At 41.5% G+C, this 27,546-nt stretch overlaps 5 protein-coding genes across 5 annotated transcripts; 2 read left to right on the top strand and 3 right to left on the bottom strand.

The window, feature by feature from the left end:
- Positions 1-242: 242 nt before the first annotated feature.
- On the bottom strand, positions 243-5,892 carry icmt (isoprenylcysteine carboxyl methyltransferase). Its single transcript, XM_084069916.1, has 5 exons — positions 5,655-5,892; positions 4,669-4,757; positions 3,982-4,151; positions 3,308-3,525; positions 243-2,246 (listed from the first exon to the last, which is right to left on the bottom strand). Exons 1-5 carry the CDS (start codon positions 5,880-5,882, stop codon positions 2,067-2,069), a joined length of 885 nt encoding a protein of 294 aa, XP_083926042.1. The 5' UTR covers positions 5,883-5,892; the 3' UTR covers positions 243-2,066.
- An 871-nt stretch (positions 5,893-6,763) lies between these two features.
- Positions 6,764-15,325, top strand: LOC311054125 (uncharacterized protein; the record flags this gene model as incomplete). Its single annotated transcript, XM_084070005.1, has 12 exons — positions 6,764-6,866; positions 8,494-8,686; positions 9,055-9,159; positions 9,467-9,674; positions 10,000-10,052; positions 10,387-10,558; positions 10,838-10,957; positions 11,641-12,051; positions 12,421-12,816; positions 13,159-13,749; positions 14,169-14,308; positions 15,233-15,325. Coding segments are annotated over exons 1-12 (2,562 nt in total), but the record flags the coding sequence as incomplete, so codon positions are not given.
- A 48-nt stretch (positions 15,326-15,373) lies between these two features.
- On the top strand, positions 15,374-17,778 carry LOC311053202 (uncharacterized protein; the record flags this gene model as incomplete). Its single annotated transcript, XM_084068659.1, has 5 exons — positions 15,374-15,437; positions 16,100-16,204; positions 16,402-16,589; positions 16,689-16,830; positions 17,108-17,778. Exons 1-5 carry the CDS (start codon positions 15,431-15,433, stop codon positions 17,776-17,778), a joined length of 1,113 nt encoding a protein of 370 aa, XP_083924785.1. The 5' UTR covers positions 15,374-15,430.
- Positions 17,779-18,699: 921 nt separating this feature from the next.
- On the bottom strand, positions 18,700-20,653 carry LOC311053203 (P2Y purinoceptor 12-like; the record flags this gene model as incomplete). Its single annotated transcript, XM_084068660.1, has 2 exons — positions 20,099-20,653; positions 18,700-19,122 (listed from the first exon to the last, which is right to left on the bottom strand). Exons 1-2 carry the CDS (start codon positions 20,468-20,470, stop codon positions 18,700-18,702), a joined length of 795 nt encoding a protein of 264 aa, XP_083924786.1. The 5' UTR covers positions 20,471-20,653.
- Positions 20,654-24,220: 3,567 nt separating this feature from the next.
- On the bottom strand, positions 24,221-25,375 carry LOC311054124 (ELAV-like protein 1; the record flags this gene model as incomplete). Its single annotated transcript, XM_084070004.1, has 1 exon — positions 24,221-25,375. One exon carries the CDS (start codon positions 25,373-25,375, stop codon positions 24,221-24,223), a length of 1,155 nt encoding a protein of 384 aa, XP_083926130.1.
- Between the last annotated feature and the right edge of the window lie 2,171 nt (positions 25,376-27,546).

Here is a 27,546-nt window from a genome sequence, read left to right as displayed (position 1 = left end):
AATAGAGATGGGCTTTTTTTTGTAAACGGTGTCGAGTGGTTAAATGCGGTTAAACATAGCGTGACGTCATATTTATACAAGTTGACATTGCAGAGCACATCACAAGCTTGGACACAGCATCTGTGTCATAAATGTAGTGCAACTGACCTCCAGACCTGAATGCAGTGAATGAAGCCGTCTCAAGGTCTCTTACAGACAGAGCCTACAAGGTGAACAACGTGCAATAAAATTAAGCAGTCATCTGTCTTTGGTTAAAGGTTTTCCACCCTCCGTGTGGTTTCCTAGACGTCTCAGACCAAAGCCTTTTGTTTATTTTAAAAGACAAGGCATTAAATGCAATGAAGCTTACCGGGTTTATACATGGATTACAATACGATCGGTTTACCCCTTAACGCGCTGCTTGATTTGACATATAGATTCTGTGGCAGCCAGTAATATTGTTGGATATTTGATACATACATTGGATACATCCCACAGGATAAAGTATCGCAGCCCTGGACATAGTAAAGGCAGTTCATCGGTCACTACTAGCGGTGCAAGTCTGCACCTTAAAGCGGTTTGCGTCCCATATTAGAATAAAACGATTGTTAAATCCAGCCTGAGACTGCTGAAAGTCACTTTGAAAAACAGAACAAATGTGTGACACTGGAAGAGAATTGTATGAGATACAATTATATACAATATTCTAATAATTTATATTATTTATGAGTTTTTTATTGTATTATGATTATTTTCGTGTACAACGGATAACCTTTAAATGTTCCATCCATACTGTGTACATGTAAAGGCAGCCAATATGAACTCAACTTACCTTGGATATTTTCATTTTCTGATTATCATAATCACAATCATCACAGCTCGTGAGTGATCCATAACTATACATCATAACTTATGCCTCCCTCACAGCAGCACCCGCGCATACAACCATGAACCGATTGTCCGATCTCCCCCTTCGTAATACACAATCTCGAAACCTTTTAATAGAAACTGTTGTACCCGATTTATACGTAAAGGCCAGTCCACACCAACGCATTCCTTGCAACAAAACTGTGTTAGAGACCGTTGCAGAGGTCTGGACTGACCAGTTGCAGACTGGTCAGTCCTGGTGCCATTTGGGGATAATAGTGGCAAGTAGTAGCAAGGAGTTGCATTGGTGTGGACTGGCCTTAAAAGGGTTTTGTTGCAAGGAGTTGCATTGTTGGGGACTGGCCTTTAGTTGTACATTGCCTTGTGTACCGAAAATAGCCGATCTGCAAGCTAACAACGTGTCACACTGCACCACGTGTGAGCTTGCAGATTTGCCATTTTCAATGCACTACACACTATGGCACAACTAAGTATAAATCTGGCTTTAGTCGAATAGATAGTGGGGGGTTTGTGAAGAGGAAGTTGAGAAAGCTGTGTGTGTTGAAACACTACAATAAGCCTGGTTGACTCATTCGTTTCAACTTCAAAATTTACCTGAAACCACTTGTCTACCATAGTAACACAAGTCCTAAGTGAGAAGCAGACGTAGGAGGTCAAGTCACTTTCAGTTCAGTGCGCGGATTTTATATGAAATTAAAAATACAATAATACAACATGTAAGGAGGCAGTAGCCATTCAAATTCAAGCTGTGTCAAGTAAACTGAACCAAATCCTGCTAACAAGCGAAGATACCAGCTATTCTGGTGATAGGTCCGCCGAGTAGCATACTGAGCCACGTCAAGCCAGGTTCAAGTGTTCTGATGGGGGGTAAAAACCAAATCAACCTAAAAACAGACAGAATATGTGGAAGTGAATACACAGGTACTGTACTGGAGGTTGTCATGTCTTTCTAAATGACTTGTCTTTTTAGACTTAAGAGGTTGGTAGAGGAATAAGGAACCCAGCTACTGTCCACCATCAGAGTTGTCTGGGCAGGGAAGGGGCGGCAAAGAGCTTTTCTGGGTCTTTGCAAGCTCCAGGGTCCTCCCCTTGGGGGTGCAGCTCCCAAAGCCATACCCACACGCCGGGCAGGGCCGCCCCCCTTCTTAGTGCCATTTAGCCAAGTTTGTATGTCTCCCATGTGCCTGTCTCCCAAGTGCCTAGTTGACACGGATGCCTGAAATGAAAGGCAGCCCTGTGGACACCTTCTTCTTGTACTCCACATAGTCCTCTCCAAAGAAATGAATGAGAGTGAGCTCCTCCTCCTCTATGCGCTCACGGAAGAAGCGCCAGCTGGCTAGAGTGTAGCCAATTATGCACACGGGATTGCACAACATCACCTGGAACGTTGAACAAGCACCATGTCAGTGAGGTGCGATTATAATACATTCTGTTAATATTTGTGCTCATATAAGGTTAAAGCTGCAATCAATAGCTTATTTTAATGAATAATGGGCCGTGTCCGCAGAAAGCGTTTTTATGAGCTGCCAGAGCATTTCTGCCATGCATTTTTATAATGGTAAAAAGACACACAGGAGCGCTCATCTTCCCAGCGTCGTGCGTGACTCCTCAGTGCTCTCGGCATCCAGTGTTTTTTGTGGAGAACTCTGAACGCTTCAAACTGAAAATAGTTCAACTTTTTGAGAGGAGTGCTGCTCATTAATTTCACTTTGATCCTCCTGGATATGTCTGACTACCCGGTTATTTACGGACTGTTACTGTTGTTTCAGCTAAGCTATTTGTGCTAATAGCACAGATGACACGATGCTTGAACACAGCAACAGTCGATAGGTCAAACGTTGCGGGCGCCAATAAACGCTCTGTGCGAGCACTGACATGATATCCAAGCGCTCCTCCGCTCATAAAACGCTTTCTTGCGCCCCAAAAACATTCTTTTAACTGATCTGTATGGTTAGAGTATGTGGATACAATACATGAACAATATAATAAACAACCATAAGTAGTGGTTGGCGGTGGTCTCCCTACTCTTCCATTGAGAAATGTAGCCCCTGGTGTCAGGTAGGACCCCTCCTGGTTGAGTACAGTCTACTGAAGTAGTACAGTCTAAAGCTCATGAGGGCAATAGGTCCCCAGGCCAAGCAGGGACCGTCTCTTGGCTGAGTGGTTGAAATGCGGTCTCTCACACAGGAGACCCAAGGTAGAAAGTCAGGTGGGATATAAAAGTTACGGCTTTGCTATGGATTGCAGCTTTAATGGTACTTGCACATTTTGCAAAAGAGTACTGCACTGAAGCAGCCCATTGCTCAGCCTTTTAACATTTTGCCTTATACATTTTAATCTTGTTGATATGGATGTGTTACTAACTATCTCTCTCTGATTTTATCTCTATCCCATGTCCAGCTGCTGTAGCGATCAAATCTTTGTGTTCCGTGTGACTGACCTGTGTTCCTACGCTCCAGTGGAACCAGCCCACATAGGACGGGTGTCTGAAGTAGGCGTAGACGCCGCTGGTGACCAGGACGTGGCTATTGGCCTTCTCGTTCTGGACGATGTGGTTGAAGTTGGAGCCGGCTGTCAGCATGGCGGCCTTGCGCAGGCAATCCCCGTACACGACCATCAGCAGACCCACCACACTGAGCCAGTTGAGGTGCTTCAGCTCTGTGGAGGGAGAGCGGCAGCTGAACCCATTCCATCCACTCAAAAGCATGTGTGGTATGTGGTGTGGTTCCAAGCTTTCATACTAGACTAAACAGTAGTCACAGTGAAATCCTGTGTTTATTTAACCACTTTAAGACCGGGGACGCATCAGTGTCATTTTAGATTTCTTTGGCTATTCAAAAATAGCAGATATACGCTATGAGCTTGTATATCAACTATTTTTAAATAGCCAAAGAAATCTAAAGTGACAGATGCGTTCCCGGATTGAATGGGTTAAGCCTGAAGCCAATATACAATTATCATCATATGATGGTGTCGTGTGGCGAAAATAGCAGATCTACAAGCTTACAAGTTCAACACTTTGCATTGAGACGCTTGGGAGTTGCTGAACACAACACCTCCTCAAGGACCACACTATACATCCATCATCAGTGTTACTTTTGCTCAAGCATTTACCTGGTACTGTGAGCTTCTCGATAGTAAACTCCACCCACGATGACACAGCGGCCAGGGTGTACTCCATGCTGTGGTTGAGCAGGAAGGAGTCCAGAGACAGGCTGCGAGGGTTGATGACGGCCGTCACCAGGTACTCCGAGTAGTGGAAGAACGACAACGAACACATGTACCTGTGACGGTTAAGAATGCACTTAGTTCAAACTGACATGCTTCAACGTGAAGTGAAACCGGTGTTGCATCACTTAAGCCTTTCCACATATATATTTTTTTATTTTCTAATCATGGCATAATTTTCTCCATCCATCAATCTTCAACTGCTTATCTGGAGTCACATACTTTTCTATTAGAAAATAATTGTTTTTTGGCAAAGCAGGTCACATACTGTTCTATTCCCATCCCCTTGGGAAGAAAGGCAACCATTACCATTGTCACATGGCATCACTCTGTTAAACCCTTAACCACTTAAGCCTGGCACCTGACAAAATACCGTTACGTCAAACAAATGCCTTCACATAAGGAAACGTGTCAAGACCAGACTGATGTATGGAATAACTATTATGATGGCTAACAATCAAATGTTTAAGAGGATGGAGATGAGAGGCAGTGAAACAATGCAGTGGGAAAATCCACTTTCACCACTGTCTGTGAACACAGCTCAATCGACCATCTCATTGAAATATTACATACCAGCCAAAATGGGTCCACGTGGTTTGTGAACAGCTGATGATTAAGCCACACCCAAAGGTAACACCCAGGAAGCAGGCCCGTACAGCAACCTATAAAGGAGAGATCGCACCATAACAGCTATAAAAAAAGATTTGCCCATTCAAGCCATTTGATTACTAGGCCTAGGCCACATTGAATTACCTTAAGTGGAATGTAAAGCTTAACGTTCAATAGGTAAGGTAGCATTAAGCCTGTCCACTTTGTGAGCAATACAGCCAGGGCAACTGGCTTAGTGGTCTATCCTGAGCAGAGTCTGACAGCTGTCTCTGTCCTACTCAAGCCACATAATGAGCTTAACTAATGCATGTCCGGGAGATATTAACTAATATAAATCATAATATCGATTTTCTCCATGTTGTCAAGCATTGTAATTTTTACTCCTGCAATGCAGAAATACTCTGTTTAGTAAAAGTGAAAGTACTCATTATCCAGAATGTCCTGGCCGTTTCACAAGTTCTCAGGGCAAATGTATAGGGCTGAAGTGGTTAATGTATGATTTGTAAAAAAAAAATAATCTAAATCTAGAAAACAACAACTAAACCTTTCAAATAATTGTAGTGGAGTGTAAAAGTACAATATTTGCCTTTGAAATGTAGTGGAGTAGAAGTAAAAGTACTGAAAATTGGAAATACTCCAGTAAAGTTAAAATACCTCAAAATTGTACTTAAGTACAGTACCTGAGTAAATGTACTTAGTTACTTTACAGCACTGAAAAGAACTGCAGATTAGAATCCAATGCACAGCTGCTCAGCCCCAATAGATTAGCTAGAGCTGCATTAGCAACCGAGCTGTATGAGAGCTGTCACTGTCAGATAAAATGACGACATGAAATGTCATTATTATGAATAAATCAACAGAGGACAGCAACAGAAATGATAAATACATATAAATATAAATCATCTTTGTGTGACACAGACGGTAGAAGCACTTATAATAATAGGTCTCACCTGGTACAGAGGTCCTCTGTATAGGAGCAGCAGGAGGCCGTTGATGACAGCTATGTGGACACAGATGGCTATTTTACCCGGTGTTTCGGTCAGATAGTCGAACACCCAGTCGATGTGTCCGAAGCTCAGTCTGGTGATGGGGATGAGCAGCACGCTGAGTCCCAGCAAGAAGCTCTTTATACTTATTCTGCCCTCCAGAACCAACTTACTGCCTGCCATGATGGACATCTATGCACTCCTCTAGTCATCTCTCGCGATAGGATGTGGAAATAATATACAACGTCGTTATGCCGCATCCGGGGTCTCGGAGAAGCTTCTAGGGCACGTGACACCCCCGCGCACATGCTCGCATGCTCGCATAACGTCAAGCCCCTAGAACCACGGAGGATTATTGAAGCTACTTCGCCTGGTGGACAAATCTGGAATTGCAAGACTTCAACATTTATAATTCTACTGCGCATGCTTTTATAGCGTGAAACGTTAGTACGCCTGCGCTATTGGCTCTGATGTTGGAGCCAGTCAGTAGAGGTACTTTCGGGTGCTTCATGCGCTTGTGAGCAACTTTCATTGAAATTAATAGGTGGGAGCGGGGAAGTCCGCCCTCTAGATATATTATAATTCTGTGCATAACATACAGTGTGGCCATGTCCGCTTGTTATGAGCGCCTTTGGCTTGTTTTTCTGTAAAGTTGCTTGTAAATATTGGTAGTTGCGGGTTGCCTTTTTTGGGGGGGCTTGTTTCTAGGTGCTTGCTTATTTGGGCTTGTTTCTTAATGTTGTTTAAACCAGTGATTCTCAAACATTTTCATTTCAAGGACCCCCAAAATAATATGTATTTGTCTGCGGACCCCCCATCTGAAAACATGTAATCATGCCAGGGACCCCCATACAAGATTTGTGTTGTTAAAATGTTTAAAAAATATATTCCAAATTTCATTCCAAGATTGTTTTGAAAATAGCAGATCTACTATGAGCAAAAGGGCTCGCTTCTTTTGTTGTTGTTCATAGACCTGGTTGCTTGTTTCTCTCTCAAAATCTGGCAACACTGGTAACGTTTTATCATTATGCACTAGTCAGCCATCTTGCTCCGGGGTTGTGTGCGTGGTTGTTGTGGCTAGAGCAGAACCATCATCATGCCAGACTTCTGTGCTGCCGTTGGATGTTCCAACGAAAGGAACGCAGACACCAGGCAACAGGGAATAACATTTCACAGGTGATAAAGAGTTGTATTTGTCTGTGGTGGGAAAAAGTACTCATATATTCTGATAGTAATCATTGCTACAAGAGCGTTTGTTCGGTCACAGGGGTCTCTCCAACCCTCTTAATAAACAGAATATAATACATTCTCATGTAGGTGACAACATTTAAGCCAATCAGGAGAGAGCACTGAAAATGCATGTTATGTTTAATAAATAGCTGGAGAGACATAGGAGACTCCTTTTACTGAACACTCTATAGCAATGAGTACTATCACAATATAGAGCTATTTAACACTTATTTTAACCAAAGTAAATCACTTACCCACCCTACCTTTAAAGTAAAAGCATCAATACTGCAATTTAGAACTACTCGGTTACAAGCAAAAGTCCAGAATTCAAAAATTATTGGTATCAAAATGCACTTAAAGTACCAAAAGTAAAAGTACTCATTATGCAGAATGTCCCCCTTTCACAAGTGTTCAAATATTTTAAAAATAGCAGTTGAAATAATTGCAGTGGAGTAAAAGTACAATATTTGCCTCTGAGATGTAGTGGAGTAGAATTTAAAGTACAGAAAATTGGAAATACTGCAATAAAGGAAAAATACCTCAACATCGTACTTAAGTACAGTTCTTGAGTAAATGTACTTTATACTGTGTACAACATTCTACTGTGTATTAACTAGTTTGAATTTCATATCACAAACAATAAGTAATCATTCTTTTAAGATATTAAGGTAAAACAAACCTCCCAGGATGGAAATTGAGAAGAGCATAATTAAACACATACAATGTAGGGTTTAAACATAATAATAAAAGAATGAGCTGAACTTAGATTCTGGCACTATTATAGCTTAACCTTATCTCTCTGCACTAGCTCTCTGAATGAGTGAACATATAATATGTACAGTCGATCAATGATATAATCTAAAGGTACCATCAGCATGAATTAATATAAAGTGCAGTATATTATTATTAATATTTAAAATAAATATAGTAGCACAACTGTAGTGGTTGGAGATGGTCTCCCTACACCTCCTTTGAGAAATGTACAGCCTGTTTTTTTTATTGATTCTTGAATACTTTATTAGCAGTGCGCGAATAGACTAGTACAGTGGTGCAAATCATACAATGGTGCTAAAAGGATAACACAAAAAGACTACAGGGCTCGTTTCCATTGTGGTCCTATTGAATTCAGCGAGAATGGTGTTGGGTAGGACACCTACTGGTTGACAAGCAGCACTGCCTCAAGCTCATAATCACAATTTTATCTCCTGGCCAAGCAGGTATTCTATCTCGGAAGACATCCTTGTAGATGTTGTTAGGTCTCATTTGTCTCACCACGGTTCTGATCTCAGGTACGGCAATAAAGACTGTCCTAATAAACACTAGTTTATGTCAGGTAAAGTAAAAATTAAAGTAGCATATCAGTCAAATTCTGAAAATTATATCAATCAGCCATGTAGCTGTATACTATATGTTATTGTGTTACGTCCTAAATGATCTCCTGGTAGTCCTAAATTAGGTTTCACTGCACTTATTGTGACAAACAGTAATAGTTAACCTACAGTAGCACATGTGCCTGAATTGTAAGAGCATGCAGAACCGCAGCATTGTTCAGATGGAATTGTTTTGTGTTTAGGTTCCCAAAAGACCAAGTTAAAAGGAAGGCATGGATAGCAGCCCTGAGGAGAAGAGACTTCGAGCCAAAGAACTGTTCAGTCGTCTGCAGCTGTCATTTCAAGTCAGAAGACTTTGACAGGACTGGACAGACAACTCGTTTAAAGGAAGGAGTGGTCCCGTCAATTCTTATATTTCCTGACCATCTTTGCAAAGTTAGTGTCATTGGAGATTGTTATAGGTCCCATCACTTTTCCTTAGTTACATATTTTTGGGGTTCTGTGGTGTGCCTTCTACCCCCAATAAAATCTGGTCTGGCTATTTCTTTAAATGTGTATTCAAACAGACTGTTTGTTTTGCTGCCAATTATTACGTGATACTGGGCTCCTTGTAATAATTCAACCCAGGCAGGGAGAATATATTTTCCACTTTAATGTTGCAATGAACGTCTACAGGCTACCAGACGGGAGCCCCGCGCAGCGGCTAGACGGAAGGGCCACGCAACGGCCCGGACCTCTAGTATAAATACACTGTTAAATTGGGATTTTGACACATTGTGAGACATTATTTTATTTTGTTTTAGGTCCCCAGTAGTACGTCCAGGTTGAGCAGGATGTCGCCGAAATCAGCTGCAGAAAATCCAGATAGTCTGGATGAGCCATCAGAGGAGCTAGAGGAGCCCACCCCAGTGAGTGAACAATTGTTTTTTAAACACCTGCAGGATGCTGGGCTTATAGTACAGTGACATTAAACAAATAATTGGTCTTTGTTCAATCACTTGGAATTGTACTTGTTTATCCTGTATTCTTTTTAAGTTCTCTCTCCTGAGTGGATACAATTGGTATCCCAACCTGAAAATCTGTTTTCTCTTTACTAAAGAGCTGAGTAGACAGGGAGACCCCTATTACTGAACAAACACTCTATAGCTATCAGAAGATCGATATAGAACCATTTAACACTTATTTGAACAAAAAACAAATCACAATTCTTCTCAGGATCATCAGTATGCCCATGACCCAGTTAAAGAAGTGGCAACAAGTTTAACTGAGGCTCAGGAGAAGGTTGTGGAATTGCAGCGGGACTTAAAAAATGCCATGGATCGGGAAAGAAGGCATAGGAGGACAGTGAAATGCCTGGTACAGGATTTAAAACACAAAGATCTGCTAACAGAGGAACTGCAGCAGAAGTTTGACTTCTACTCTGGTTGGTTGAACTGCAAGGCCCCTTTCTCAGATGCATGAGGAACATTGATATATATTATAGAACATTATATGTAAATATCCAAGCTCCATATGTTTAATAATGTACTGTCCCTCCCCCTTAAAAATCACAAAGTTATCATAATTGTTGCACCCCTAAAATGTGATTATCTTACATTCTTCTCTTTCCTCAGAATTAAAATGTCTGTAATATTTTAATACCGTAATATGTAAAAATAAATACACACAATGTGTAATCTAATGTTAATTTCACAATTTTAATGTATTAAAATAGCTTGTTTTCCCAAACTCATTATATCGGATTACAGGAAGTACAAATAAGCCAAGAGGAAGAATAAATAAGGCCACCTCCAGCACAAAGGTAAGCCACACTGAAATAAAACAATCGCTCGTAATAATTGGGACAGCAGTAGCTCAGTTCTTAGGGCCGTGCCCATTTGTTAATGTTTTGAAATGCTTTGGCAAAATATGTTTGCACATCATGTACATCATCAATTCATATTAACAACTACATTAGTTAATGCCAATTAATGTCACCCACTCGCCCCATTATAAACTGTTACCAGTCTTAGATAGTCAAAACAAGGGCTTTGTTCTGTGTCTGTCTGGCAGCTATTGTTCTACCAGTGACTGATATTGCTGATTTTAACATCCTCCTGATGTAGAATATTGATTTCTGTGTCTCTTTTGTTCAGCTTCACATTACAGTGCAACAACATGGTGTACTGCCACCTCTCCAGAAGTGTGTTCAGTGCTGCAATAAGTACCATTGTCCATTCTGCACACCAGATACGTTTAAACCCACAAAGCACAGTGGGTGCAAAAAGCATCTGTTGTCACACAAAAGCAGAGCTGTACGTCATAAAGGTTTGTATGTATTCTCATCTGTTGGGTAGTCTATATGTATGAAAAAAGCATGGGTACAACAAAAATAAAGTTGCATTACAAGTTAAAATGACATGATTTTTCAATTTCCTATCCAAGACCAATCCACAGCAATCCCCTTTTATAATGTATTCTTAATTCAATGTTTTTTTTATTGCTCTCCCTTAATACTGTGTATTATTTATTAATGTTTTATGTAAAGCACTTTGAGTTGCTTTTTTGAAATGCTATACAATATGTATTATTCTGTCCTTTTTGCAGGCTATGACATCTACAAATGCAATCTGCCGTGTGTGCCAAATGCCCACTTTCACTGTGTGTACTGCACGTTAACATATTCCCGGAGAGATGGCATCATTTACCACTTGACAAAATGTCCAAGTAAGATTTTGTCAGTCTTGCGAGATTCGTCCATAGAAGGCCATAGCCTCTTATTAATGCAATTTATGAATAGGTCTACGTTTAAGATAATACAAGTCCAAGATGACTATGGCAAATATTATGTTATATCAAAGCATCGACACGGCCCCTTACAGAGTTTAGAGTGCTGATGCTCGACAAAGCTTGCACCAAAACTAAGATGGCCAAATACAGCGCTGTCTTGAAATCACCTACATGTAAAGTTGTCGAACAAGCAAGCAAGGAATTGAATATAATGTTTTGTACAACTGGTTATCACGTGCTGCACTACTCTTTCATGGCTGTAGGTAGAAATGTAACTACATATATTGCTATTATTAGTAGGACATTGGGGAGATTTGTGCTCTACTGACCACACTTTCTAGTTTTATGCAAAGCACATTGGGTGGTATTTAAAGGTTGCATATCATCGATATCATCTTTTTACTGATAATTCCAGGTCCCTGGTGTGCCTAGCCTACTAACACAAAAAGTTCAATTTAATATATATATATTTTAGGGCTGGCTATTTCAGAAAAATATGTAATCAACAAGCTGTTTTGATTTGCCTCCCAGTCATACTTGTTTTGACCGGCTTGACTCAGGTAAAAGGCTCTATTAAATACCGGCCATATCTGCTTATAAAATTGATTGATTTTGATTAGGTGAGCGATCCTTGGACGAACCCGTATTGGACGAGCCAATGGACAAGCCAGTGGACAAGTCATCCTTGAATGAGCCAGTCTGGAATGAGCCAATTGATGAGTCAGATTTGGATGAGCCAATGGACAAGCCGTCCTCAGAAGAGCCAACCTCAAAAGAGAAGGTCCGCTGTCCTCAGTGTAGTCTCATGGTGAAAGCAAAACATTTGAAAAACCATTTGCAAAGGAAACATTCAGAAAACAAGATTATGGGCATCACACCAACATCCTGCAAAAGAAGTGAGCCCATGGACAGCACAAATCCAGATATCCTCAAGCAGGCAAGATGGACAGAGCCAGTGTTGCATACAGAGGGTGTAGTAACCATAGATCTGGACAGCTGGAAAAGAGATCAAACAATCCACCCTGCCAAAGGTGAGACAATGAAAAGAATGGTGAAATTTAATTCCATACATCGCTATTATTAGTGGGGAATGCCTGTTGGTGGAGATTTGCACTCTAATGATCGCACCAATCTAGTTTTACGTTAAGCACACTGGGCAGTATTGAATGCCTTATGCCTTAAAGTATTGAAGGCCTTTTTTGTGTCAATGTTCGCCAACACATAAGTTTATCATGGGTCCATTTGTACACTCAGAGTTATGGGCGTCCTTGAAATGAAAAGGTTTGAGAACCTCTGCTCTAAGGTCTAACACAATTTAAGGCATAAGGCTCTCAAACACTGCCCATTGAGTTGCTGTTGTTGTATTGTGCTATATGAATAAAATTGATTGATTTGATTAGGTGATCGATCCTTGGACGACCCAGAGGACACCCCAGGCTGGAACGAGCCAGCTTCAGACGAGTCGGTGGATAAGCCCTCTTCGGAAGAGCCAACCTCAAAAGAGAAGTTGTCACATGTAAGAGGTTCTACAAGGAAGTCAGTCCGCTGTCCCCATTGTGATCTCACGTTGAAAGCTAAAAACTTGAAAAATCATCTGAAGAGGAAACATTCCCAAACCAATGACAGGGACATCATATCAACAACAATGTCCTGCAAAAGAAGTGAGTCCCTGGACGGCACCAATCCATATATCCTCAAGCGGGTGAGATGGACAGAGCCAGTATTGCATACAGAGGGTGTAGTAACCATAGATGTGGACAGCTGGAAAATAGATCAAACAATCCACCCTCCCAAAGGTGAGATGATGAAAATATTGGTGAAATGTAATTGCATACATTGCTATTATTACTCGGGCATGCCTGCTGGTGGAGATTTTCACTCTCATGATCACACTAGTTTTAAGCACATTGGGCGGTATTTAAGAAAGCCTTATGCCGTAAAATATTGATGGCCTTTTTGGTGTCAGTGTTATCTAAAACCTAAGTTTATCTTTTACCTATGACTTATTAAGTCGTATGTAGGAGATTTATGTCCTCAAAGATCTAACATACTTTAAGGCATAAGGCTCTCAAATACTGCCCGTTGAGTTGCAGTTGTTGTATTGTGCTAAATAAATCAAATTGCTTGATTTTGATTAGGTGAGACAGATTTGGACGAGCCAGAAGACGAGCCAGTCTGGAACGAGCCGGCTTCGGACGAGTCGGTGGACACGCCGTCCTTGGAAGAGCCAACCTCAAAAGAGACGGTGTCACAAGCAAGAGGATCTAAAGTGAAGTCAGTCCGCTGTCCCCAGTGTGGTCTCTCGATGAATGTAAAAAATTTGAAAAAGCACTTGCAGAGGAAACATTCAAGAAGCAATATGATGGACATCACACCAACATCCTACAAAAGAAGCGAGCCCCTGGACAGCACGGATCCGGACATCTTCAAGCGGGTGAGATGGACAGAGGCAGCGTTGCACACAGAGGATGTAGTAACCACCGCTCTGGCAGCAGCAATCTATCCTCCCAAAGGTGATCTGATGAAAAGAATGGTGGAATATACATTCAACCACAAGAAGCTGCCGGCAACATTACCTGAGGAACTTTGGCGGATTAATACAGATTATCCAAAGGCCTTGATTCCACCTGAGAACCTGTGCTCTGTCTGTCCTGGAGCAGGCCCCCTGACTGACCCCATTCTTATAACTTCCAAAGCCAAAATTGTCACTGCTGATGGCATTATTGAAGGTAAGCAGGTTCCACCTGGTCATTCATATTTATGGCCGGTGGGGGTATGTTTTATCCCTGCTTCTGGTCGGACTGAATTATATACTGTACTGTACATGCATTTCCCAACTGTGTGTAGATGGTCTCGTACAGTATGTATGACATTTATGTTTGATAATATCACAATTTGAAAAAAATATTATTCAAAAGAATTGGAAATGGCTCATCTGGCTCACAACGTGTCACATCGCAATGCGTTGTGAGCTTGTAGATCAGCTATTTTTTGTTATTTGTTGTGCAAAGAAGTATAAAAGAATACGTTTTTTTTTGTTGTAGTTTTTCTTGTACAAATACAACCCTAAAGGTACGTGTAAATATAAATAAAAATGATTTGTACCATTTCACAGCAGTATCAGTACAATATTGACTTTTTCTTTCAGACATATCTACATACTGCAAAATGTGTTGCAAGTGCGGTATGTTCTACCGCTATCAGCAGTTTGAAGATGGACTACATAATTTCAATGACAGCATACTTCTTGGTCTTCACTTTTGTCTATTTTTGAGGGCTAATCTTCAGGTTTGTATTTTCTTAACCTTCTGCTGCATTTACCTATATTCCCAGAGTGTTTGTTCAATAACATGGGTCTCCAATCTCTTCAGCTCAAACTGAAAATATAAATATACATACCAGTTTCATCCAATCAGGAGCGAGAACTCTAAACAAGTGGGGTTGGAAGTGATGAAATGAATAAACGAGCTGACAAAAACTTTGTGGGGTTCTCTCTCCTCATTGGATGAAATTTGAAGCCCACCTGAAAATGAATTGTCTGTTTACTAAAGTGGTGGAGAGACCGGGAGACCCCTGTTACCTGTTACCGAACAAGCACTCTATAACAACCAAGAAATATCACTTACAGCACCTTTTTAAGGTAAGGTAAGTGATATTTATTTGTTAAAATAAGTGTTAAATACCTCTATATTCTGATAGTAATCATTGCTATAGACATATAGCATAGAGTGTTTGTTCAGTAACAGGTGTCTCCCTGTCTCCAGCTTTTTCGAAAACAGAAAATGCAAGATACCAATTGTATCCAATCAGGAAAGAGAACTCACACAGGATAAAGGATAAACAGGCGAAATTGGAAGTTATGACACAAAGAAATGATCAGACAAAATTGGAACTGGAACACTACACAATCGAATAATGAATACATTGATAAATGGGTACTCTCTCCTGATTGGCTGAGATTTGGCCACCCACCTGAAAATGTGTTTTCTGTTTATTAAAGAGCTGGGGAGACGGGGAGACCTCGGTTACTGAACAAACACTCTATAGCAATGATTACTATCCGAATATAGTGCTTTAACCTTTTAGCAAAAAAAAACATTTTGTTTTAACCAAAAAAATATCCCTTACCCTATGGGACCATCTCTAGGGAGAGCAGAGTGAATTATCTACATGCTCTAATGTTCTGTGCTAAACTTCTCTTCCACATTTCAGAACAATCAGTCTATTGGAAGTCTTATTCAGACTCTGGAATACCTTACAGAAATGCAGTTCCCCTCGGCCGAATCAATTCGTCATGGGTACCTGCATTTTGAGGCACTTTCCAATCATGTCTACAGTTACAACTGTGTGCGTTGTGGGGACCATCCACCAGTTGTCATATTGGATCTCCACAAAAAAGGAGTGTTCAACATGTCAGGTAATTACATCTGTTGACTGGCTGTCCCATGAAGCAATGGTTTCCAAATGGTGTGCCTAACAGAAGTCCATGATTGCCTTGGATTTTATGAAATGCACACATTATTATTGCAATATATAAAACTATACAAAAACTTATTCATTATTTTATTCGTTACTGTATTAGAACTTTGTGCGCACTAATTTCCCAAAACAGGTGAATTCTAATCTATACCCTAACAAAAAAATATTTTAATCACTTTGAACCTGGCCTTGCTATTTTGTCATTATTTTATTTTATTTTTATTTGTGAAGTATGAATGGGGCTTAACTACTTAGGTCCATATTCTTAGTTGTACGTCAATAGCAAAAACAGCTGATCTACAAGCTCACAATGTGTCACAACGCAGTACTTTGTGAGCTTGTAGATTATCTATTTTGGCCAACTGTTTGCCTATTTTCACCTATTATGACATGCCCAGAATAGGACACAGGGGTTCATGTGGTTAAGTTATTCAACTTCTTATTAGGCATTAGCAAACAAAAATAAACGGAAGTTCACCACACAACCTTTCCCTTGTTGAGAAAGACGTGCAATGTATTGAGCTTTCATATGGGGGAAAATGGCATTGCATTTCTGTGTGGTGGTCGTGTTAATTAATGATATAATTCTGGTATTTGTAGAGACTGACCTGAAAGCACCACCTGAGAGCTACACGGGAGAAGTGCACATCGAGGACTTTTGGGATTCTGTTACCAAACATATGATTGCCAGAGGGTTTCTTATTAGTAAGTTGTACAAAACAGATTTGCAGCTGTGGTGAATTGCTCTCCCACACAACTGTTATCAAATGAATTACACAATCACTGGAGATAGAGTCCAATCATTGTATGAACTGCTGTGTTAAATTGAGATCTGAGAGGCTGTGACAAAAGAGAGGACAGTTGACTTCACTGAACATTTTTTTTCTTTCTGTTGTATTAAGGTAATGATGAGAATCCTTTCAAGGTCCCGCCATCCTTTGAATCCTGGGCTCCATGGATTGGTCCCAAGACCAGGAAGTCTTCGGTTGTGTTGAACACTGAATTCCAAAAGCTTCATGCAGCTCCTGATGAAGAGGCAGAACTGCACGTGACAGAGAATCACCTTGTAGATGAGCTTGTGAATCAGGAGGTATGGAACGCTATGCACGCTCAGGGTTATCCCCATTTATAATCATGAAAATGTAAAGATGATGAAATGCCATTGAACGGGTATGCACTTATTAACCAGGTTGAGGTAGCTCGAATGCTCTGTAAGCAGTGCGACTTGGACACCACTGGCTCGATATTGGACCTTGTTCTACGACTGAAGGATGGGATGCGCTCAAGAGCGACCTATAACAAAGTCTTCGAAAAGATCTGGGGTGCATCAGGTATTATTTTCCACTGAACATGTTGTATACAGTATGCACCTGTGTTTTTAACACTATATACTTTTTATTCGTTGGCCCGCTGGGGCCTCTACTTGGCACCCTCCTTTTTGCCCTCTACACCGAATCTCTTTGCTGAAAATAGATGTTGCATACGTTGTGAGCTTGTAGATCTGGTATTTTTGTAGAATGTTCACCTATGACATGCCCATATTTGGGATTCTAGGGTTCATGTGGTTTAAGTGTGTGTCTATTTATTTATTTTAATAATGTTTTCCAGGAGGCTGGGCAGCTGTACTTTGCCCATGTGGCATTGTCTACAGCGTGAAGGTTCTGCTCAAGGGAGAAAGCCCACAGGATTTTGCGGATCTCCTTCTGTCATGGCAGCACATTCCGAATGTTTGTGTGTACGACTCTGCAAGAGGCTTGGCCAGGCACACCAACTCTAGGGAACCAGAGCGCATCCCCTTCAGTCCACATGAGGGTCAGCTGTTGTACCCGACTCCAGAAATCATCCGAGATGCCAGAGATGGCAGAATCAATGTCAATCTTCCTTGGCTATCAAAAAGAAAGAATCCCCCTGACGTAAACTGTCATCCATTCACAGGCTCTTCAGAACATTATGTTCTGAGTAACAGAGTCCATGAAAGAACTTCAAGTGACTCCAAGGATGTTCTACGACGTGTGAGTTTGGTGCCACAGCTGGCTACACTTCTCAACACACAAGTAGTGGAACAGTTTTTCGACCATATGAGAGAAGCTGATTATTTCCAGAATGACACAGCATCAGAATCCTACATGTTTCTGTTGAGAAATGTCTTGCATCACAGAAATATGAGGCTGAACAAGGAGACAGCTACACTCATCAGCAAGCACACATTGGAGGAAAAGCAGCCATCTGCAGTTTCGCAGACCAACCTGATGTGCGGTTATCGCTTTATCACTTTATAGCTGGAGTTTTCATTACAATTGAAATGTCTTTTATGGTGTTCACAAGTTACTTGATGATGTGGAGGTTGAACAAATAGTTGGAATTTCGGTTAATAAAAGTAATAAGAAGAAACATTTTCACTACATGGCAAGTTTCTAAAATTGTTCATTATATTACAAATTAATTTCAGTTTGCGAATGTTGGAAATGTGTGTACAAAGCTGTAGTTGATAGTTCATTATTGTAGTAAATTATTTTGGACACCAGGTGGCAGTGTACTACTGTATGCCTATAATTTTGGGTCAATTTGGCATACAGTACATGTGGGGGAATAAGACAATGTTTAGGTTTAGGAATGGGTTTGGTTTGTTTAAGGCAAAGCTACAGGAATTGCATTGATTCTGAGACATTGAATGGGGTTGAGGGCTTATAAATCATTTATAAACAAATTAATCAGTTCATTCCATGACATGAGTACAATATGGCATTTCTACTTTCAGATAACGTCACAGTAATTGATATTGTATCAGTTAAAAATGTAATTAACGTTTAGCAGCCACCTCAGAAATAAACACATTTACATTACCCATTACTTTTTGGGGATCATTTTAGGTTGACTAATGAATTCAAAGTGTCATCATTCTTAATATTTAAACCAAAGGAACAATTAACAAACGTTTCAGAGTGTATACCCTGTGTCACTCACAACAGTATGGAAAATATTAGTATTATTTTACAGTAATATTTTGTTTGCATGAAAGGTGTGGCCATTGAACTTCTGTGGATAAATGAGCTCTGTCAAGTTGTTTCCCATTCTGCCAAAATGATACCAAGGGAAAATTCAGTTTGTACAAGATTAGAGAGAAGGAAGTGCAGAGAGTCAATCAGCAGAGTTGTCGTACAGTTAAATATATCACATCACACTAGTGATGGAGCTCAGTATTACATCTCTAGCTGCGTTGAAGATGCCATGTCCATGGTGCCTTGTGAGTGAGGTTTGTGGCTCATTATGGCCATCAGTTTTCTCCGGAACATCTTGCACAGGAATATGTAGATGAGTGGATTCAGACACACGTTGGTGGTTGACAGCCACAAGGTGATCTCCTTAATGATGAAGATGGCATTCTCTGAGCTGCAGTCGTTTGCTGTGTTTCGGGTTATTTGGCTCAGTGAGTAGGGAACCAGGGCAAAGTGGAAGGGAGCAAAGCAGATGAAAAACACTGCTACCACCACAAAGACCTTTGCTTTGGTTCTGCGACTTGTCGCTTCAGAGCTGCTCCTGGAGGCTTTGTATGACTTGTATACCGTCCTGCTGATGAAGGTGTAGCAGACCACCATCAGAGCCAGTGTGCCCCAGAGCACCACCTGGACAATAAATCAACAGAAAGCACAACAAAGTGTTCACTTAACTTTAGTTCCACATGGACTCACTGCAATTCCCTTTGGTTAGTTAAGGGCAGTCTTGCACAAATTGTGGGGGAGTATGTTCCGTCTGTCCATGGACATTTGAAGTTTGTCTCACGCATGCAGCACTCATTCATGGATGTTTCATCCACGAAACATCCACAAGAAGTGTTGCTGTTTCCATGGCAACTATCACCATACTTGCCGTTGTGTGCCCACCGCTTGGCTGGCTTATTCCGTGTTAAATACATAAATAGACTTTTATCACTTTGGTTTCCCCTGAGTAGTAACGAATGCTTTATACCATTCCTTGGCTTTTCATTATTAAAAACATGCCGTTATCAGCAGTCAAAAATTAATTCTCAATTAATTATTAATACATACTACATTGGGTTGGGACATGGTGACAAGCGTGGATCAATAATATACTAACTACTTCCATTTCATAGTAATACAGTATGTAATCACAACAGAGGGCCATACACACATTTTTGAGAGGGCAAGGTGCCCTAATAAGCAATCAATCTAGACCCAGTCAAGCAAAAAAGTACATTCTTATATATTAGATTAAAAATAATTATGATAAGCCCTTAGAATTTGTACTGATTCATCTGTGTAAAAGGAAGTTCACTTGTCTCTGTCTCCTGACGTGCATGAGAACGATGTGGTAGACATGTCCTCAGACCAGGCCTCACACCTCTCACACCCTCACCAACGTCTCACTGAGAATATGCCGGCCGCAGTGCATGATTAAAAGCATTACACTAATTTGTATAGCCTTTGTATTGATAAGAGCAGGGCGGAGAGCAACTGGATAAATGAGAGAAATTATCATTATGACGGTACTCAATCACTAGTACTAGGGCACTGGTTGGCTCCTACAGTATGTGTGCATGTGCCTGACAACAGCAGCATTTAGACAACTGTGTTACCTTACCTGAACAAAGTAGCTAGCTCCCTCGTACCAGATCAGACCAAGCTTGTTCTTCGGGGAGGTGCACTTGAACTTGACTCCAGATTGCTGTGGTGGCTTGTCAGCCAGGATGGTGTTTGGCTGCGCTAGAGATGACATCACCGCCCAAACATTTGCACTCAGCACCTGACCAACCCTGACCTTCTGCACAGCATATTTCCCAAATGGCCGGACTATCTTCAGGGAGCGGTCTAAGCTGATGAGGCCCAGGAAAAGCATGCCGATGTTCATGGACAGGTAGAACAGAACAGACAAGTAGCGACAGAAGAAGGCACGAAGGCGCCAGGATCCCACACCAGCATCCTCAAGCACCCTCACAGGGATGGTCAGAGTCATAAGCAAGTCGGACACCACCTATTGGGTGAAGGATCATGAAGTGGATACCTGTAGACTTAGGACTCTTTCTGCCAGGTGTTTCAATGGAAAGACACGAGTCGAGGTGGATGTTTGTTCAATCAAGCTTTATTTTGTGCCGGTAGGTTACAAATAGCATAGCAGAAGCAGGCAGTGCTCACGAGCTCATCTCCGTTCGAATCTGTCGATTCTTATATCTTTACTCAGTATTTATACACTCTTTATCTGACTCAGTCCCTTTGGTCGGGCCCCCTCTTTTCTGATCCATGTCTGGTTATTTCTCAATCTATCAGGCACATAACAACATCTTCCATGTAAATAACCTCTTTTCCGAGAATTTAAGAGTTTGCTCTGACATGATATTAATTCTATAATCCTCTTATGGGACCTTCTATGGCTCCCTTCCCAGAAATGGACTTCAGACCCTTGCCCTAGTAGCACTGAATGTCTGCTAAACTCAAGAGTAGCTGCTTCCCCAACTACTCTTCGTACATGAGTACTTTTACTCAATATCCTGCTCTAGAGGCCTTCTAACTGTACATAGGGTCTCACCCCTGCATAGGTTTCTCTTCTACATAGGATCTCGCCAAGGTCTTCTGCCACTACAATGGTCCGAGTCATAAGCAAGTCTGCCACCACCTATTGGGTGAAGGATCATATTATGAATTACTTTGTTCTGTTTCTTTATTTTTGCACTGACCAAATATATTTCCAGTGCAAATCCACTCACTCACCACATCTTTGCCAGACCCAGGGTCGGCCTACATGAGGCTTTGTCGGTCTGTCCCTCTTTCCCTCTTTTCTGTCTCTTTTTTCCTCTTTTCTGTCCCTCTTTTCCTCTGCACACACGTCATGCGAAGTCCGGCCATTCAGATTTCAACCACTAGGGGTCTGGCAGTACCAGGTCTCCTGGTTCCCTTGTTTAGATAGACCCTTAATGTGGAGGTAGTGGGGATGGTGAAGAAAATGCAGCCAGCCAGGCATCGCTTATTTAGTCAGCCTGTGCCATGTTTTCCCATTGTAGCTGAATCGGGAGTAGTACTGGCACCTGCCGTATAGGGTGTTCTTCCAGGTTGAATGGGAAAACATGGCACAGGCTGACTAAATAAGCGATTTAAACGTTTTTTTTTCAACCCCGTCCTAAAAGGTTTACTTTCCGGAAAAGCCTCAAACATCTGTAGGTGTTCCACACTACGTTTGGACGGACTGTACCTCTGTCGGTACCCGCTACAGTGGGACCTCATCTCTGAGCTATATAGCGGAGGGAGAGGTTGAAGAGGACCACAATGGAAATCAAGCCCTCTGGCTTTATTTTGTTTTCATCCTCGGTGAAAGTGCGTTCATGCTATTTTTTATGTCACCAAATAAAATCAATCAATCAATCAACACCCACTGACAGACGCTCGGCCGAGCCGGATGCACCACTGGTGGCTTGAGTGCCCCTTGGCGGCATAGGCGGATTATGAGACATTGGGCCCATGGGCACCCCTCAGCAGGGCAGGTACACTGACTTGCAGCTAACGGTGCAAAACTAAATTGACTTTGTACCTCAACAGGATTTACATTTTCAGGCTCTCAGTTGGCACCCCATGTGGCTCAACACTGTGTGTCCTTGTACTCATATGATCAGAACCATTTCCTCTCCACCTTTGTCACAAATCTTGGTTAACCTTCGAGAACCACATGAAATAATTATTATATTCACTTATTTTAGTTGAGAACGGGCTGCTGTGGGTCAGGCAGTGCTTGTACAAAACTAAAGGGAGGAAATTAGGGGTTGGATGGTGATGTTTTGGGTCCTGTAACATAGCGGTTCTCGGGTCCTTGAAGGGGTTCCAAAGAGCCCCCAGCAAAATGACGTTATGGATCAAGGGTTTACATTATGCACATGAAAACATTAGTGAATAGCTTGAATAAATGTTCAATAGAACGGAACAATAAAACTGGTTTATAAGTTTAAAGTTACAGGGCAGGAGCAAGAAAGAAAAAGATCAGAGAATGAGAACAATGTATTGGTACAGTTAATACCAGTGCTCTTTTTGGAGCAGCTATGAAATAATGTGTGCTTTCCAGAAGAGGGTGCAGTAAAGTAACACATTTGTATCTTAACCTTGAGCAGACTACACCAATTTAAAACACACAAACGTTCATGTTACAATGAAATGTTATTGGACTCAGAGAACACAGACAATTACACTATTTCTGTCAGGAAAACTCATGAATGGATAAAGGACAACTCGTGAAGGATAAGATATTTTTATTGAATATAAAATGAGCAATATGTATTATGGTTTGGCAATTAATTTATTCTGCTTTTAGGTATACTCTGATAAAGTGCATCTCCCAACCATAGGGACGAATCCCCCGTATATACAACAGATCCAAAACGACAGGTGGTAGCTGGGGTGGTGGAGGGTGAGCAGCAATGTTTTAGCAAGACAGCAGTGGTGAGAGCAGCAGCATCAGCATGAGCAACAGCAAAAGCAAGCAGGTATGAGTAGTGCAAACTTTAAACAGAGCAGTCTGAGAATGAAATGAGTGTGTGATTGGATGAGTGGATGTGAACGTGGAGCTGAGGCGGCCCAATGGTGGCCGCCCCTGACAGAACTTGTTCCCTGACAGAACTTGCTCTGGCATGTCTGTGCCAAGTGCGACGCTCATGTAAGAACAGCAAAAAATATAACATTTATGAATGATAATTTATAAACTTGAATTGAACTTAATTTAATATTTACACAGTGTAAGGTGTTGCACTAATACAGTGCACCAAAATGGATAAAATCACAAAAAAGCCATATAGGCTTGCCTCCATTGTGGTCCATTTAAAACATTGCAATAAACAACAATACAATAAATACTATACAATAAATATAGTTACAACAATTCATAACAAACATAAAGGGGAGGGGGCCAGGGATATACATACACGTGGAGGTTACCACTCTAAGTCTGTAACCCTGCAAGGCCAGCCAGGGAACAAATTAAGATAAGACTAATTGGGATTATTTAAGTGGAGCCATGATTTTAGGTCAGCTTTAAACTATAGTAATAATAACTTGGATAATGTTTGGAGTGAAGTCTATTATGAGCTAAACACAATACACTGAATAGCAGCTGCAGTGTAGAGCAGCTGAAACAGTCCATGGTCTTTGCTAATCCTTCAGGATTTACTGACACATCATCTGGTGTATACAGTATATCCTGGAAGGAGGGAAGCTCACATCCACTGATGCTCTGGGCCAGGGTCACTTCTGGCAGTTTGGGTGCCCTAAGCATATGTGGTGCCCTCCTCCCAAACAAAACTAACAAAGAATCTAACAAAAACATTTATTTGGGAGTGTGATCTTTAAACAAGAAACAATAAAGTTGAAAACAAAAACAACAATAAAAACAAAAACAAAAACTATCTCCATTGTTCGCAATTTTCATAAATCAACTAATACATAGCAATTGGGTTGTTTTGATGAAGTACAAATAACTCAACAGAATACAAGTAGTACATCAGGCAACAAAAGACTAAACAAAAACAGATAGGCCCATCACAGTTACGTATTAATTAATGTTCATAAATCACGTTTTCTGTTGTGCATTCCTGCAGTTGAGTTGTTTTGATTAAGTAAAAATAACTCAATAAAAGGGGTCCAGACTACATGGGCATCACATGGAGCTAAAATCTCCTGCCCGGGGGCCAGCTGTTTTCCAGCTGTGGTTGTTTTGATGCACACAGATGCATTAACGCCTCCACAGATGCTTATCATCAGGTGCATATACGCCCCTATCTCGGCAATGACAGTCTAGTGGACGGTTGTCATTGTGTCCATCTCTCTCCATGTCATCCACAGTGTCACTCCCTATTTTTCCAGTCTTGGAGGACACTTGGATCTTCTCTCTGAGATCGTTGTCTGGCGTGTGGTTGCCCATATCTCTTTCTCTATCGCTCTCTTCGACCTTGAAGGAAACTTGAAGGATTTTGTCTCCGACACTACGCCCGTTGAGCTTGGCAATGGCATCGATAGCCTCTTCATAGTTCACCATGGTAACAAAAGCCAATCCCCTGCATTTGTTTGTGTGGAAATCTCTGATCACCTTGACGTTAGTGACGGTGCCAAAGGCTCCAAACATCTGCCAGAGTTGTTCTTCATCGGTATCCTGGCTCAGATTGTAGATAAAGATGCGTGGCACCCTGTCTGTGCCACCCTGGTGATGCTTAGGCTGTGAGGTGAGCTCAGCCTTTACATCGGGGCGCTGGTTGTCTTCCCGCTGGGCGGCGGCGGCAGCCTTATTAGCCTTCACGTCGGGGCCCATGCACAAGATGGGTTTTGAAATCCTGATCTTCTTAGATGCTCCAGGAGGCTTCTGGCCGTTCAGCTGTTTGGTGGCCTCCTCTGCCTCAATCCGCTTGTCAAACCGGATAAACGCCGCCCCACGGGACTTACCTGCCTCATCGACAAGCATATAGGAGTTGATAATACGCCCGTAAGGGGAGAACATCTGTTCTACATCATTCAGGGTCATGGTCTTAGGCAGGCCACTAATGTATATGTTGGCATCCTGAATTGCTTCTGAGCTGGGGCGCGCATAGGACACCTTGATGATTTTGAAGTGCAACTTTTGTCTATTCAATGTCTGGATAGCTCTGGCTGCATCACAAGGGTTAATGTAGTTTACAAACCCGTACTGCAAACTGTGACCTTTGTCTTTGTCCCTAATGACCTTGGCGGTTTGCACCACTCCAATGCTACTGAATAGAATCCTCAGCTCCTCATCCGTTGTGCTCTGAGGCAGGTAATTGATGATCAGGTTGGTCCTCCTGAAATCTTTCTCGAAGCCCCTTGTCGTGTTGGATTCGCAACAGCTCGTGTCTCTTTCTCTTCCTATTTCTCTCATCACTAAATCAAACTGCAACTATAACTATGAGAACGTAATTCAATATTAGCTGCTCCATAAGCAGTTTTTATATTGGCAGTGACGTCACAGTTAGTTCTGACCTCGCATTGTGATTGGCTGAGATGCATAGTCTATTTATCTATAGTATAATGAAGATGAAGTTGTGTCTCTTTTAATCACGCCCACACCTAAGGTCCGATTAACCTATATGTTATGATCAAGGGAAGGTCATGGCAAACTTAATAAATGTTTATATTTTTAAACTTTGATTTTACACTGGAAGTTAATTGACAGGTGGCTTAATTATTTGGGAACTCTCACGGTGAGCCCCTGACTGTTGTGGCCCCTTGCAGTTGCCTACCTTGCCTAATGGGCTCATGAACAATGTGCCTTCTGACGTTCCCTCATAGTGCTCAAATAAACACAATGGTTTAGGCACATTTCATTTAGACTACTGTATGTCTCCATCAGATGCAAAACGGGCCTTGAATGAAATTACGAAACTAACTTTATAATGATAATTATTATATTCATAATAATAATAATAATAATAACACCTGTATAATATTAATAAAGGCCCTGCAAACAAGCCTAAAATTGTATAGGCACTGGAGTCTAAATTTCAACTTTCTATAGAGGGTGGATAACTTCAAGGGCTAACTGTGACAAAGCTACTATCAGCAGTGGTTATCATACCAACAATATTTTGGAATGCAGCTTTTGTCTATGGCAGGTACTGGGCTGGTATCATGAGAGAGACTGCCCTTTAGTGGGCATGAATGGAATTGAGATTGGGCCTTTCAGGATATCATGAGCTCATGGCTGTGGTTGGTTTCTGTGTGACGCCCTGCCGTGCATGTAAAATCTATCTCAAGTTATATTATTATGAAGACATGGGTTAGGGTTCATGCCAAGTTGCGGTCTCATTATTCCTGTGTAACAGCAGCGCAAGGTGCTTATTATGTGCAAGAATTATCTGGTGCAGCCAAAACAACCTGAAGCTTTCAACTGAAATCCCTGAAAAGGTCAGATTTCTTCAGATATAACCAAAGAATGTGTGACCCACTCTTTTGGTACCGACTCACCGGGGGGTCTTTTTAAACACATACAAAACATTGAAGCTCCTTATCTGAAACAAGAGCAGTTGTACGTGCCAACTTCCATATTTTTGACGATGATTAAATGTGGGCCTTGTTGTCACGGAATATTCCATGAGCCTATGAAAATGCAAGTCAGAGGTGGACCATGTGAAATGACATCACTACAGCTACACATCTTGGCCATTGAATGCAGCTTTTATCTCTGACAGGCGGTGTGGGCTGATGTCGTGAGACCTCCACCTGATGGGCGTGAATGGCAATTAAATTGACTTGTTGGTTTCTGTGTGATGTAAAATAATTCACATTATCTCTCAATGTCACAATGGGTTTGCACAAGCCCAGGAATGTCCAAACTCCTTCCCTAATCCCTGCACTGTTCCCCTACCCCCACCCCACCCTGTGGCAGTGAGCAAGAAGTCTCCAGACTATTTGTAACTCGTAAATATTTCAAACACTTAGGCCTACAGTACTTGCAATAAAATAAGATTCTAGATTCTGACATCCTACTTTTATATAAAATATTAATAATCAAATCTTCCTTTCTTTGTTCTCTGTAGTTAGATGCAACATGGACAGACTATCTCCCTGGAAACGATAACAACAGATTGTGTTATTGGAGCTGACAGGCTTAGCAGAGCTTGACAATGCCTATTTTAGTTATGTGGAGTGGGTATTATTAAAGACTATATGAATTAACTAGAGGTTCTCCCTCGAGTCCTTGCCGCTGCGCGTGTCGAGTTTGAAGTAAGTCGGTCGGTCCCATATATGCACATGACCAAATATGGGCATAGCGGTCGGATCTGTGGCTCTGGACAACCGGATGAGTCATAGTGAGGTCGCCTTGTGTTGTTAATGGTTATGTTGTCAGTGATGTGGCCGTGGTTTGCTCATGGTTATGTCTCGTCATAGTGACGTTGTCGTGGTTTGTTTATGGTTATGTTGTCATAGTGATGTGGCCATGGTTTGGCATGCTCAGGGAATTACCAAGGTTATACTCCAAACAAATGCTACAGAAAGCAGAACGGGCACCGAGTAGTAAGCTAGACATCAGAAGGCCTGTGATAGTGCTAC

The sequence above is a fragment of the Gymnoscopelus microlampas genome, assembly GCF_963454915.1.
Source record: "Gymnoscopelus microlampas genome assembly, chromosome: 10".
In the NCBI taxonomy this organism is placed as follows: Eukaryota; Metazoa; Chordata; class Actinopteri; order Myctophiformes; family Myctophidae; genus Gymnoscopelus; species Gymnoscopelus microlampas.
This window is presented reverse-complemented; position numbering and strand designations above follow the sequence as displayed.